This window comes from Talpa occidentalis, unplaced genomic scaffold (assembly GCF_014898055.3).
Source record: "Talpa occidentalis isolate TD23 unplaced genomic scaffold, MPIMG_talOcc4v2.1 talOcc4.15, whole genome shotgun sequence".
Classification (NCBI taxonomy): domain Eukaryota; kingdom Metazoa; phylum Chordata; class Mammalia; order Eulipotyphla; family Talpidae; genus Talpa; species Talpa occidentalis.
The window spans coordinates 70,041,484-70,056,280 of NW_023601543.1; the positions used below are offsets into that span (position 1 = coordinate 70,041,484).

At 35.1% G+C, this 14,797-nt stretch overlaps 1 protein-coding gene across 1 annotated transcript in view; it reads left to right on the top strand.

Annotated features, from left to right (window-relative positions):
• DMD (dystrophin) overlaps positions 1 to 14,797 on the top strand; it is a 1,988,221-nt gene that overhangs the window by 1,238,040 nt on the left and 735,384 nt on the right. The window contains 2 exon segments of the mRNA XM_054695791.1: positions 3,000 to 3,147; positions 5,266 to 5,415. Of these exon segments, the coding sequence (XP_054551766.1) occupies positions 3,000 to 3,147; positions 5,266 to 5,415 (298 nt within the window).

A 14,797-nucleotide genomic window follows, 5' to 3' on the forward strand; every position in this document is an offset into this window, starting at 1 on the left:
TTGGCTATTGTAAATATTTTTGCTGGAAATTCTTGAATTTCATATTCTTCAGATAAATACCCAGAATAGAAAATCTTAATCATACGGTAGTTCTGTTCTTAATTTCTGGAGAGCTCTCCATACTGTTTCTTATAGTATCTGCACCAGTTCACATTCCCATCAACAGTTCATGAGAATTCTCTCTTAAGTTAAGTTAATTCTCTCTTAAGTTACTGTTAATATCAGAAAAATGAAGTTCTTACAATTCTTTTTATAGCAAACGTATATCACTGTTTGTCATCTTAAATTATTGACAGTCCTTTTATCATAAAATATATGGTTTTAAACATCTCTCAAATTTAATTTATAATCCCTATTACTTCCCTGCATATACGTAACTAAAGAGTGTAGTAAAATTAGCAAATGTTAAATTATATTGATAATTTATCAGTCTTAGTTTGTGGTTTTTAGAAAGAGCACACACACCTTATATATGTGGATTTCTTGATTTACATTGTAACAAAATACATGCTTGGTGAACATTTTTTTCATATCAACAAGAGAACAGCTAAAGATTAGTTTCAATACTGACATTTAACTATCCTACAAGCAATTAACATTACATTATAATATGCCTTCAAGGCAACATTTTTTATACTGAAAAAATCAAAATAAAATCCATTATTTGTAAACTTTTATACCAAATGTAACTCTTCAAGTGGAAGTAAAAATAAAATTTGTCTATTCACTGTTCAATACACTTAGGATTTTGACTTTTGTTGTACTGAGAAAAAAGCCCTTTTGTGTTGGGAAGATAACATTTCAAAAAATGATTAGTAAAAAAATACTACTTTCAATGCCAGCAGATTCTGAGGATGAACATTCTGAGTATGAAATTACAGAAAGCCACAGGTGATTTGTGAGTGTTTCTTAAAGAAATCTTTCCTTGTGATTGGAAATAATTTTGAAATGAAGTAAACTGAGGAGGTTGTCATAGCTGCTTTCATAAATGATGCTAAGGGCATTATTATCACTCTCTCCCCCCAAAGTAATAAAAGTAAAAATATATTTATAATGTGCAAGAAAAATATGGATTGAACATAAAATGGTTCACATTTCGATCTATTGTCTAAAACTCAATAACTTGATCAGACTAGTGAATGGAATGGTCACACCCTTAATTATTAGCCAATATAAGTGTACCCCAACATTATTGATACCACAGAGTATGATGATGTGTGAAAAAAGACAAACATTAGTTCTTCTGAAGGGAAAAGTGATACAGGGGCGTCAGAGGCCGAGCAGGAAGTTAGGGGAATAACGCAACAAAAGTGAATGACTTACAGAAATTTAAATAATTTTGAAGGAATAATTTCTTAGTAAAATCAGACATTTAAATGATAAGGACATAGTTAACTTTGTCAAGTTCATGTATTGTTATTGAATGACCATTGTTTCACATCGTTGCTATTGTTTTGACAGTATAGTATTTCCCCTCAGGTATCTTACTCAATTCTCTCCATGCCTTAAGACCCAGGGAGATCATTATCTTTTCTGGGACACGCATATGCCCTTCCCCAGAAATCTATTAACCTTCTACAACACCCCATCAGTCATTGGTTTGCATCCTGGCATCCTCTTCTAGACCGTGAGACCCTCAAGCAAGGCATGGAACATATCCATCTTTAATCTTAATGCTCAGTGGAGTGCCTAGAATTTAATAATCCCTCAAATGTTTGTTAACTTGAAGCAACAACAACAACAAAATATTAGCTAACCATCCCCAAAATGTTGACAACCCAAATGTCTACCAATAGAGAGATATTTATATATTTAGACAATTGGATGTTATACAACCAAAAGAATACAGAAATTAAACCATACACAACATGTATGTTGATTGAATGAGACAATACACAGAGAAGTATATACCATTTGATTCCATGTACATCACGTTCGACACAGGCAAAAGAATTAAAGTTGACATGATTCTGGTTACACTTGGGGTAGTGACTGCCAAGGGCAAGAGGGAGCCTCTTGAGGTTCTGATAACACTTTATTTTTTTCTGGTTATATGGAACATCCAATTTTCAAACCATACTGAGCAGTACAGTTACAAGTGCAGTTTCCTATTTGTGTATTATATTTTAATAAAGGCTTACACATAAGAGATACATAGCTCCCAAAATACAACAAAACCAATATTGTAAATTCTTTTAAATGAAACCATTTCGTTCAGCCACAAGTGTTATGATTCAGTATGTAACAATAACTTTATGGCTAATTGAATCACATACAGTATATGCCTTTTTATAATTAAAACCTTCCATTAGTAAGACATATGTTCAATTTTTAAATCAATTTTACTCTTTCCTGAAAAAGGATGTATGTCATCATTTGAAAAAAATTATAATAATTTGATGTTTTCATTTCAATACCCTTGTTTTTACTTTTACCCTATGAGTATTCATAAATGTGTATTTTAATTAAGCATTTTAAAACATGCAGCTTAATATGCTCACTCTAGTGCATGGTTCCCAACCAGGGGCAATTGTACCCCACCCCCAGGAGATATTTGGTTATTCCTCAAGACATTTATGGTTGACATAACTGGAAGGGATGTGCTGGCATCTAGTAGGTAGAGCCAGAGATAAACTCCTACTATGCACAGGGCAGCCCCTCACAACAAAGTATTATCCAACTTTAAATGTCAGTAGAACTGACTTTGAGAAACCCTGTTCTAGTTTATTAACTTAATGTTACTGAGATTTTAAAATTAGACATCTTTTTCTTGGCCAATTTTAATCTCTTACATGTCAGAGCTTTTTGAAATACTGAAATTGCTTTGCTCAAAGTAAATGAATTTTTTTTCTTTGGAAAAAAAATGTGTATTGTTAACATCTTTTAAATTATCTTCTTTAAAGTATGTGCCATGGTTTTGGTTTTTTTTTTGTTTCTTAGGTTATTTTTAAGAAAGTTTGGGAAATATGTTACTTATAACAATTTCATTCTTTTTCTAGGCTAGACGAGCAGAAGAATATCTTGTCAGAATTTCAAAGAGATTTAAATGAATTTGTTCTGTGGTTGGAAGAAGCGGATAACATCAGTAGTATTCCACTCGAACCTGGAAATGAGCAGCAGCTAAAAGATAAACTTGAACAAGTCAAGGTAATTTTATTTTCTAAAACCCCTCAGGGGCGTCTGCAAGTACAAAGAATATCTGAATCTATTTTAATATATTTTATCATTGATTTCTTGTCCATTAGGTTATTGATAGTTCCTTACAAGTTTTTTCTCACTTTATTTTACTTAAACCTGTTTCCAAACAAGTGTGTATAAATATATATGTGTATGTATGTGTGTATTTTAAATATATATTTATATGAATGTTTTTAAAACACACATGTGGGGGCGTGTATAATGAATGCATGGTAGTATTTTTGAAATAAATTTGAAATTAATTTTAGAACTGAAATGGGAAAATTCCGCAGCTCCATATTATTTTGATAACTGAGGAGAATCTTTATAAAAATGAATCCCATCTCTTAGGGAAGATCTAAATTGTCAAATCAACCCTACCACCTCAGCTTCTCTTTAGAGGATCTATACTTGCCAGAAACAATGTTTTGTTTTGTTTTGCTTTGTTTTGTCTGGGAGTGGGGGGCGTGGCTTTGTTTCACATTCTAAACTGGCTGAATAGACATCCAGCTTATTTAAGTTTTTTTTCCTGCCTTTCTACTGTGATGTCTGCTTATACCTCACTTGACTGACTTGCTCCTCGCATTGAGTATGTTGGCTTAACTTAGTTTTAGGAAAGATATTCTTTGGATCTGTTTTGTCTCAATTGTTGAAGGGAAGGTCAGAGGGAAGGGAAATTAACATTTAATCATCCCGTAGTATGCGCTAAGTATTAGATGTCTTTACATCTGCTGTTTATTTAATCTTCGTATCAAACTTTCAAAATGGTCACTGTTATTCTCATTTCACAAGGTCACACAATCAAAGGAAAATGGGATTGCTGCTTTACCAATGATTCAGTGGGTTTGCACATGCAAATTAGACTCCAGGTCAGCCACTTATTTCAGTGAGACAAGGAATTTGTACCTAACCAGAGGATAAAGTATAAAAATAATAATAATGCTTAATTCATTAAGCAAATATAGAGTACCTACTAAATGTCAGATCATGCACTAGGCCTTTAGGATTCAAGAATAAAGTGTGGATCCATAGTTTATGTATTTGAAGATGATTATGTAATAGAAAAATACACTCTATCCTTAGAAATTCATCTCTGTTAAATGTATTGAGTGTCACATATAGCAATATAATTGGTACCTCGTGCAATTGACATCTTTAGCAGCATTCACTTATTAATAACTATGTGCTGATTTTCTTTTCTCCTTAAATAATCTATATCAGCACTGTCCAAAGGATTTTCTGTGATGATCAAAATGTTCTATATTATCCATTTCAGTAGTCACAAGCTGTCTGTAACTCTATATATTTTGAGAGTAGCTAGTATGACAGAAGAACTGAGGTTTTTTATTGACTTAATTAATTTAAATTTAAATAGCCTCACATAGCTGGTAGCACTGTATGGGCATTGCAGCTCAGATGTCATAAATACATTGAAGTTAGTAAAGTCATAGTGCTCTTGTAAGCGTGTATAATGCAATGCTGAATAAATAAAAGAAATTCAGGATGTAGAGGGGTCAAGAAAGGATTCTTGAATGAAACTGTCCTTGAACTTGATATTTAACCTCTCTGTCTCATTTCCCTTTTACATAAATGAACATGTGTGAAGATCAAGTGAATAATATATATGAACATCTTGACACAGTGTCTAGTACCTGATAAGTTCTCAGTAGTAGTTATCTCTTAATATGGTAGTGTAGTTTTTGCTTAGTGGTATATACAGCAGAGGGGCTTAATATCTGAGAAGATGCTGAATTTATCTAGATTGGTCTATTTCTGAGACAGATGTGTTTTCAATCTTTTAACTCCAAGGTATTGTTTTATATGGTACCATATAACATTTTTCTCTTGAAAAAAAAATCCCTGAGGGATAATATAATCTGGTCCTTTCTAGGATAGCCTAATCTACTAGGGAGGCCATGTTTCAGTCCATCAGCTATGTGCTCTGTAGAAAACTGTTGATATTTGAACTACTAGTAGGCCTTCAGTCAAGTTCCTTCATTTTGATAGACAAATCAATACAGGTGAAGAGAAGGTAGTTGGAATTGTGCTGTAATTCATTTTAAACGGTGTTGCATTTGTCTGTTTCAGTTACTGGAGGAAGAGTTGCCCCTGCGCCAGGGAATTCTAAAACAATTAAATGAAACAGGAGGAACAGTGCTTGTAAGTGCTCCCATAAGCCCAGAAGAGCAAGATAAACTTGAAAATAAGCTCAAGCAGACAAATCTTCAGTGGATAAAGGTGAGGCATTAACCATCTTCCCTGTCACATATGTTAAAGGTTGCAAGTATTTGCATTTGTTTTGTTTCATGGGTGCTTTGTTGGTGTGACTGGGTGGGTTACTGGCATTTGGACTAGGACTTTGTTTCTTTGTAACTTGACCATGGACATGTATGATTTGGGTTGCATTGAATGTATGGTGAGGGTAAATGATGGCACATTAACAACCAAAAGAACGTATGGTGAGGGTAAATGATGGCACATTAACAACCAAAAGCCAGTGCCACTATTACTTTGCGTGAAATATTCTAAAGAAGTAGACTTGAAAAGGGATGAAGCAATTGATTCAGTATTTAGGTGTATATTGACAGCATTTAAGCAAAATGAAAGTGGTCTGGTTTAATAGTACTGTAAATCAAAATTACTTATCCTTACCTATAGTATAGACTTAATGAATAATTAACAAAAGCTAACCTTCTCCAGAAGGTGTTGTATTTGCTTATGTACTTGTTTTTATTTACTCACTTATTATTTACTAGTTAGTCTTTGTCTTTCTCAGATACCCTTCAAATATAGAATTTAAAAATGTTTATCAAATCAATGCATACTTTTTAGAACCAAATGGTGCTTATGAATTTATAACAAAAAAGCAACATCAATGGATCTATCACCAGTTATCTACAGACAGTCCTTTTCCCACTGTCCTACTGTGGCAATTTTGTAAATCAAGTGAATATATATGAATCTGCTTCTGGACATTCTATTCTTTTCCATGTGTCCTTCAACTACAGTCACCCTACCTCATGAAGAATCATTTTAAAACAGCTTTATGGAGCTATAATACATATACCATACAGTTCACCCATTTTAAAGTGAACAATGGTTTGGGCATATTTATTTTGTTAATTGTGGTAATATATAACTCAAAATTTTTCATTTAACAAGTTTTCAGGGTACAGTTCATTGCCATTTATGACATTCACAATGGGCAACAATACCCATCATGTTCCCAAAACTTTTTCATCACTCTAAGCAGAATCTCTGTAACTATTAAACAGGTCACTCCACATTGCTACCCTCACAACCCGTTCACATGCAAAGTCACCTCTTTCCACTTTTGGGCCCTCTGAATTTGCCTATTCTACATAGTCCATATAAGTGGAAACCTACTATATGAATACCTGAAGGTATAGCTTCTATCACTTAGCATGTTTTCAAGGGGTCAAAAATAAGAGTTCATGAATGAAACTGCCCAAATTTGATTCACTGCTCTGTTGCTTGCTACTTTTGTATCTTTTGATTCAGTGTTTAACCTTTCTGTCTCAGTTATTAAGGTTCATCCAGGTTGTAGCATGTATCACAACTTCATTCTGTTTTATGCTAAATAATTCCATTCTGTGCACACACACACACACATGCACACATGCATGCACGCATACACATAATTGTTTTATTAAAAAAGAAAGAATACAATTGGGACTTGGTCATTTCAACCCTCAAACTTTGTTCCTATTCAAAATTGCATTGGCTATTTTTGGTTCTTTGGTTCACCATATAAATATTAGAACCAGCTTTTCAGATCTTACTACCCCCTGCCAAGATATTGTTGTTTTTTTTTTTTTTTTTTTTCATTTTGTTCATCAGTTAACATCTTTACAATACCAATTCATTTAGTATGTGAATGCAATACATCCCTCATTTATTTAGGTCTTCTTTAATGCCTTTTTAGTAATATTTTTCGATTTTCAGTCCAGCAGACCTGTGCATGTTGTATTAGATTTAATGCCAGACATTTGCTATTTTGACCCTATTATAATGGGATTCATTTTCAATTTTATTTTCTCGTTGCTGTTATTTAAAAATATAAAATATTTTTGTATATTAAGTATATATCCAATGTCCTTGCTAACTTCATTTCTTAATACTGAAAATACTTGTGAGGTCTTTTTTTTTTTTTTAAAGATTTATGTATTTATACAAGCACTGGGTACAGTCAGAAGCATGGGAGGGTGAGAGAATCTACCAGAGCCAGAGCGGGGAACAGAACAGGCAGAAGGACCGAAGTACACTGATGAGGGGAGCAGCGGGCGGCAGGAGAGGCCTGCGCGCCATGTGGGACCCTCTCAGGAGGCCAGGGATCGAACTGGCGCCACAGAGGCTGCAGGCAGCTTCGCAGCCCAGTGCTCAACCGCTGTGCCACCAGGGAGGAGGCCCAACTTGTGAAGTCTTTTGGATTTTTTTATGTGCATAATCACTGCATTGGATAGAGATAGTTTTTCTCTTTTTAGTCCTTGTGGTTCCAAGTTTTGATTTTCTGCACAGATTAGCCTTTCCAAATCAATGCTAAATAGAAGTGCTGATAATAGGCAGTTTTGGCACCTTCCCTATCTCAGGTTGGAAACTTTCAGTAATTTGTCATTAGATATGATGTTTATTATAGGACTTTTTGTAAGTTTTCTTAATTAGGTTAAGGAATTTGTCCTTATTCCCAATTTATCAAATTTTTATTATGAAAAGATATTAAACATAATCAAATCGGTTCTCTGCACTTATAACAATGAGTATATACTTTTTCTTCTTCGTAGGAATGTCTTATAATTATAGTGACTACTATAGTTTTTGGAGTATGAAAGCACTCTAGGATTCCTGAAATAAATCCTATTTGTTGTGATGGCTTGTGTTTTTTACAGATTGATGAATTCAATTTTTATTTTATTTTTTTTTTACATACAACAACTGGGGTGTAGGCCAGAGGTGAAGGGTGTAAGAGGATTCACTAGAGATAGAGTGGGGAGCAGAACAGGCAGATCTACTGAAATACACTGCTGAGGGGAGCAGCAGCCTAAACAGGAAAGGTCTGCTGCGCTATGTGGGTTATCTCCCTGGCCAGGGATCAAACTCGCCACAGTGGCTGGTGATAGCTTGATAGCACTGAGACTTTTTAACCCCTGCACCACCAGGGAGGCCCAATTAATTTTTTAAATTTTTTTTAAAGATTTATTTATTTATACACGAACTGGGGTACAGGCCAGATGTGCAGGAGGTTGAGCGGATTCACCAGAGACAGAGCGGGGAACAGAAAGGCAGACTGATGAAATACACTGCTGAGGGGAGCAAGCGGGTGAGACAGGAGAGGTATCCTGTGCCATGTGGGTTGCTCCCTGGCCGGCCGGGGATTGAACTCGTGTTGCAGAGGCTGCAGATTACTTCATAGTTCACTGCTTAACTGCTTGCGCCACCAGGGAGGCCCCCAATTCAATTTTTAATAGGCTGTTTAGGACTTTTATATCTCTTTTCATGACAGAGAATGGTCAATATGTTTTCTCATAATAAACTTTTCAAGAGTCAGTAGTGGTATTAAACTAGACCTATAAAACAACTTAAGAGGTGCTCCTTTTTTTTCTTAAAGAATTACCAAGGATTGGTATTATTTATTTCTACGATGTTTTGAAGAATTCAATTGTAAAGCCAACTGTGCTTTGAGGGCTTTTTTTATGCGAAAGATTATGGTAATTGGTTCTGTTTCTTTAGTAGACAGAGGGATGGTTGGATTTTTTTTTTTTTTCATTTCTCTGTGTGTCAGACTTTCCTGAGTTGTTTCTTTCAAGGAATTTGTCCTTTTCCTTGTCATGTTCTCTTTTTGTGCTATAGGATTCTTTTGTGCAGCTGAGTGATCTTTTATATCCTTATATGTAAGAATGTCCAAATAGAAAGACTGACCAAGAGCTATTAATTTCTGGGTTGGTCTTGCTGGCTCTCTGTGTCAGTGTGCTAAGGCAGATACCTTCAGATTCTTTAATGCAGTGGACTTTATTCTGAGATATCCACACCAACTGCTGACATTCTTTCCAGGTTCCAAGTTCAGTTTCTTTAGATAAGGACCACACACTTTTTATTTAGTTTGATATATATCCATTGTTGCTTAAAGGAAAGTCCTAAGGGAAAACTGTTCATTGCTTGGTAGCTTTAGCTAGGGGGCCTATTCCATTTACAGTCTTTCTAACTGCACCCCCATATTTGTCCAGCGTCTTAGCTCCAATCATCATGGTATCTTTAATCCAAACGCTCTTCACATCTACCATGATAATATGCCCTAGTTTCTAATTTTTTAATTTTATTTTTATATTCCCCATACAATTGCAACCCCCTTATTTTGACCCCAATCCCTCCTTTCCCCGCCGCCAACCATAGTGTGTCTCTGGTTCATAGTTGACCTCCCTGGTGGCACAGTGGTTGAGCGCTGGGTTGCGAAGCTGCCTGCAGTCTCTGCAGTGCCAGTTCGATCCCTGACCGCTGGCGAGGGTCCCACATGGCACGACAGACCTCTCCTGCTGCCCGCTGCTCCCCTCAGCAGAGTACTTTGTCAGTCTGCCCTAGTTTCTAAGGCTACTTCTCCCTTGCTTTTGGTGTTCCCATATGTACCTTCCCCATATATGCTGTGTCTTTCCAAGGATATTTTGAAACCTCTCTCATATACTTTTGATTACAATTCTTCTACTCTGCTGAGCTTATTTAATACCTGTTAACTTTGTTTTATCCATCAAATAAAGCAAATTGTAATCCTTTAAAGCGGGTGCAAATCCATGCCAGGATGATATTGTAGAACTATAATTTTCATGTAAGATAGCATGGCATCTTTCAAAAATGACACAGTTGCCTCCAAAGAATTACTTGTTATTCATCAGCACCCAAATAAATTGAGAGGTACGAAGAAGTTATATTGAGAAAAGTTTCTGTACACAGACGATTTGAAAAGAAAATAATAGAGACATCACTTTGGATTGTGTCAGATTATTATATTTTTAAATTGACGATACTGAAGTTCTTGTAACAGATTATTTACATGACTGATCAAATATTTATGAACTGGAATAAGTACCAAATTTATGACATTAAAATCAAAATGTGTGTTTAGGTCTCTATAATTCAGGTCTCCTTTTATTTTTATATATCAACACATGTTTTCACTTATGTGAAAGAACAGATAAAACATTTAAAGGTGGTCTTTTTCATATTGAAAAATCCAAAATTTCTTCCCTAATGATTTCAAAACAGTTATGTAAAGATAAACACTTGGAGGGGATGTGTATTAGTAGCAATTAAATTTTATAGCCATATAATAATACAGATAAGTTCATTCCTCATAAGTACAGAACAAGGAGAGACACACTATGCTTTGCATGATATCTCAGTAGCCCTTAATATCACAAAAAGTCACTCAAAAATTATATTTGTAAGAAATGTATATAAACTAAAACACACAATAGATGCGTTATGAATAGTACAACATGATTGAAGGCTTTACCTGTTAAGCAACAGAGTGAAAAGTCAGTTTTTTATGGTTTAAAATTAAAACTAAGACTGCTAACACCAGCTTGTTTAGCTTTATATTACTATAACATCCATATTATGTGTCCTTTCCCTAAAATTATAATTTTAATGCTATGCCTTGGCCACCAGTTTTCACAGAATTTGGAATCTTATTCATTATTCACATTAAAATTACTTCATTGTCACTGTTTAATCTCTTTGCCACCCAATCTCTGTTGTTTTAAAATTAGGAATATAAACGATATGCTAAATTTTGGTCAGTACACAAGTCAATAGTTTAAAAAAGAATGTGCATAAAAATGATCAGGGGACAGTCGTGGTCATCATTTAACTTGAAATTCTCAGTCATTAGAAGAGATAAGAAATCATAGGGATCCCTCCCCTGTGTTCTCTAGCCCCTTCCTCCATCCAAAGGATAGTATAATTGTAGCTGGTCCAGTATAGTTGCTGGGATTCAAATATGTCATTTCCTTATCACTCAATATCTCCTAACAAGCCCTATTATCACACACTCTGGTGGTAGTTCCCATGTCTCCACAGCTATCTCTAATATGCCCAATATTGCGTATTTGGTCACTTTAGTACCTTTTTGTTTCATTACTGACCAGAGAACAAACAGTGATTAGAGGCAAAATGCTTGTTAATGAAATGGTGTACCCTACAATGGATTCACTGCAAAATTTTTAGCTTGTCTTGGCCTGGATAGTCTGTCTGTAAAGCAGAGATGGGAAATGTTGCTTTAAAGCTGAATTCAAGCTTTGGTTTAAATTTTTGACTACCTCCAGATAAGGATCATGAAGTAATAAGATCATTGTGTTGAAAACGTACCTTAACTTTTATAGTCTTTAACACTATCATCCTTAAGGTCCACAAAGTGGGAATGTTGTTAGAGAGAGCCTCTGTATCCCATTCTACCATCTTTATACATGTATCTGACTTGATGTTGTTGTCAATATTTATCACTCTTCCCATTTCTTTGTACGTTCTCTCTCTTAAAAAAAAAAAAAGATTATTTTATTTTTGCACAGAAAAATGGGATGCAGGCCAGAGGTGTGTGGGGGGAGTGGAAGGATTCACCAGAGTGGGGAGCGGAACAGGCAGATCTACTGAAATACACTGCTGAGGGGAGCAGCGGGCGAGACAGACAAGGTGTGCTGTGCCATGGGGGTTAGCTTCCTGGCCTGGGATCGAACTCAGGCCATTGTGGTGGGCAGTCTTGTCAGTAGCGCTGAGACTTAACCTCTGGGCCACCAGGGAGGCCCTCACTTTCTTACTTTTCTGTTATGTGTGTCTTTTCCTATGGGTTGATAGAATTCTGTCTATCATGACTCTGCCTTCCTGCATGCACTTATGTTTTTCTTGTCCAGATAGTGTATTGACACATCTCTCATACCCCCTCTTTTTCTCTGACTCTTTACCTGTAAATCCTTCTTTCATCTTCTACTGTCCTCACTTTGCATCTACTTTCTTCATTGCTATTTTTCACATTGTGTGTGCCTTTATTTTCCATAACCTTATATTTAGAATTAAAATAATCTTTGTTAATCTTTATTTTTTATCATATACTTTGCTCCCTGTACCTAATTGAAAGCATAAAAATGATGGAATGTTTATTTTGTAGACTTGTAGTTTTTGTGTTTTTTTTTTTTTTTTCAGATGAAAGGAGGTAATGAAGCTAAATTACTCTCTTATCTAAATTGGAACACTGAGTCCTAAAAAGGTTATGTGACTTATTTGAGACCACAGTTACCTATTTTAATAAAAAAAAAAATTCTGAAATAGTGTTTTTTAACTTTTTAGTGAGGCTCAAGTGATTTTCCTATGGATAATATGGTAGAAAAAAACATGGTTTTTCATTTCATGCCATTGCTCCTTTAAATGTAAAAACTGAGACTTCTTTTCTGTCAAAGAAAGTGAGAGTTTTGCTGACTTTGTGCCCTGTTTTGGAAGTTGGAAGCGATGTGCTCAAATGGTTTTTCAGAACATTCTTGACTGTGGAACATTTGTGATTGTGTAATACACGAAAACACATTTATGCTTCAGAATAAGTTATATCTACTGTTTTTGGTGTTGTGTGACTTTACAGGTAGTTTATATTATGCATTCTTACTAGTCACAAGAAATATTTTTTCATTTTGTTGAATAAATTTAAATTTTGCCTCATACTTTGCCATTTATCTGTAAATAGTGCATTTCTAATTTAATTTTCTAATACTTGCATAGTATGAAATAGTATATATAGACAAAAACATAAACAAATAAATTTCAGTTACATGCATCTTAATATAATGATCTTATCCACTTTTCCTAAAAATTAGGTTTAAAAATATATGTCACAAAGTTTGAATATAGAAATAATTCTTGTAATGTTGATACTAATACAGGGATTATTATTTTATTAAAAATATTTATTTACAAGAACTGGGGTACAGGTGGGTGAGAGAATTCACCAGAGACAGAGCGGGGAACAGAACAGGCAGACGGGCCGAAGACACTGCTGAGGGGAGCAGCAGGCGAGGCAGGAGAGGTCTGCTACGCCATGTGGGTTTCCTCCCTGGCCGGCCGGGAATCGAAACCACGCTGCTGAGGCTGTGGACAGCTTCGCAGTGCGGCACTTAACCCACTGTGCCACCGGGATTATATTCCAACTAAATCACAAATAAACATCATGACTGTAAAAATATAGTAAAAACTCAAGGGCTAGACTGTCTCCCATAATATATAAAGGACTGGATCTACATTTCCAAAAGTCTGGTTCATGTTGCATTAACCTCTAATGATGTTACTTCTAAGTATCCATTGGGAAGTAGACATTTTAGATTTGCTTTTTTTAATTGTAACAGATAAACGGTGTTTAGTCTTTTTAAAGTTATATTTGCCATGTAATGTTCATAATTATTAGTCATTACTATAAACGTAGAGAATAAAATAGCGAAAATTTAATCAAGCAAGAGCTTAGATTTTTGCCCATTGGTCAAATGGGCATTTGTCTGAATTGATTCATTTCCTATCCCAAAACAATGATTACTAGATTGTGCTAGTACTGATCATTCAGCCCTGTCCTTAATGTGAATTATTTTTTAACTAAAGCAAAAAATCTTTACAGGGGCTGTCACCATATTGACTGGAATTTACTGGCCCAGAAAAAAAAAAAACAAAAAAACAAAACAACACTGTAAAATATGTACTAGGAATGATAGACATGATTGTAAGAAGTCAGCCATCTAACTAGGAGACTAGGAGTAATAACAGCCAAAAGAGAGATCTGTTTTAGATTTGAGGGTCTCATGATACTCTCCTCCAAAGTCTATTTGCAACATATCCACATTTCTTAACTTTATGAATATATGAGCTAAAATGCCAAGCAAGAATATGTTGCTTATCTATTTACTATTATGGCCTGTAGCCTGAATTTTTTTTGAGGGAAATCACACCATCTTGCAAGTTTCTTTCATGTAGTTAATGATAACATCATAGCATTTATTCCTTCATTAAATAAGTCATTCAACAAACACCTAATGAGTGACCACTATGTGCCATATGCTGTTCCTGACATCTCATAATCATTCCCCACCCTTGCCTTATTGAAAGGACATGCAGAATGGCATATGGCTTAGCATTATAATTATTCATGTCTCTAATTTATAGTTGCTAAATAATTTGAGGCTGAGAGTTGAAGGAGGGAGTAGTAATGAAAAATTTATAACAAAAGCATCCTTGACTTTGCCTGCTATAATTTCACACTGAGAAATTCTTACTAGGTTATATGTCATGAATACATCTCACTTTGCTCTGTTGTTCTGGCTATGTCTGTCATCCCATCATAATTTTTAATAGTTCCCTTTTTCATTCTTATGAGTGTCTCACTTTAGAAGATAAAAATAGATGGAGGGTCACCCCAGTTATGAGAATAAACATCAGACTCTCAGAGGTGGGCTTGACCCTGTACTCAATAACTATCATTATCATTGGTAATTGCTAATGTTCTTAGCAGCAGCACCATCTTTGTCAGCATCTTCTCTCTTGACACCTCAGTGACCCTGCGAAGTTTGGCCTGTCCGAGGCACCTGAT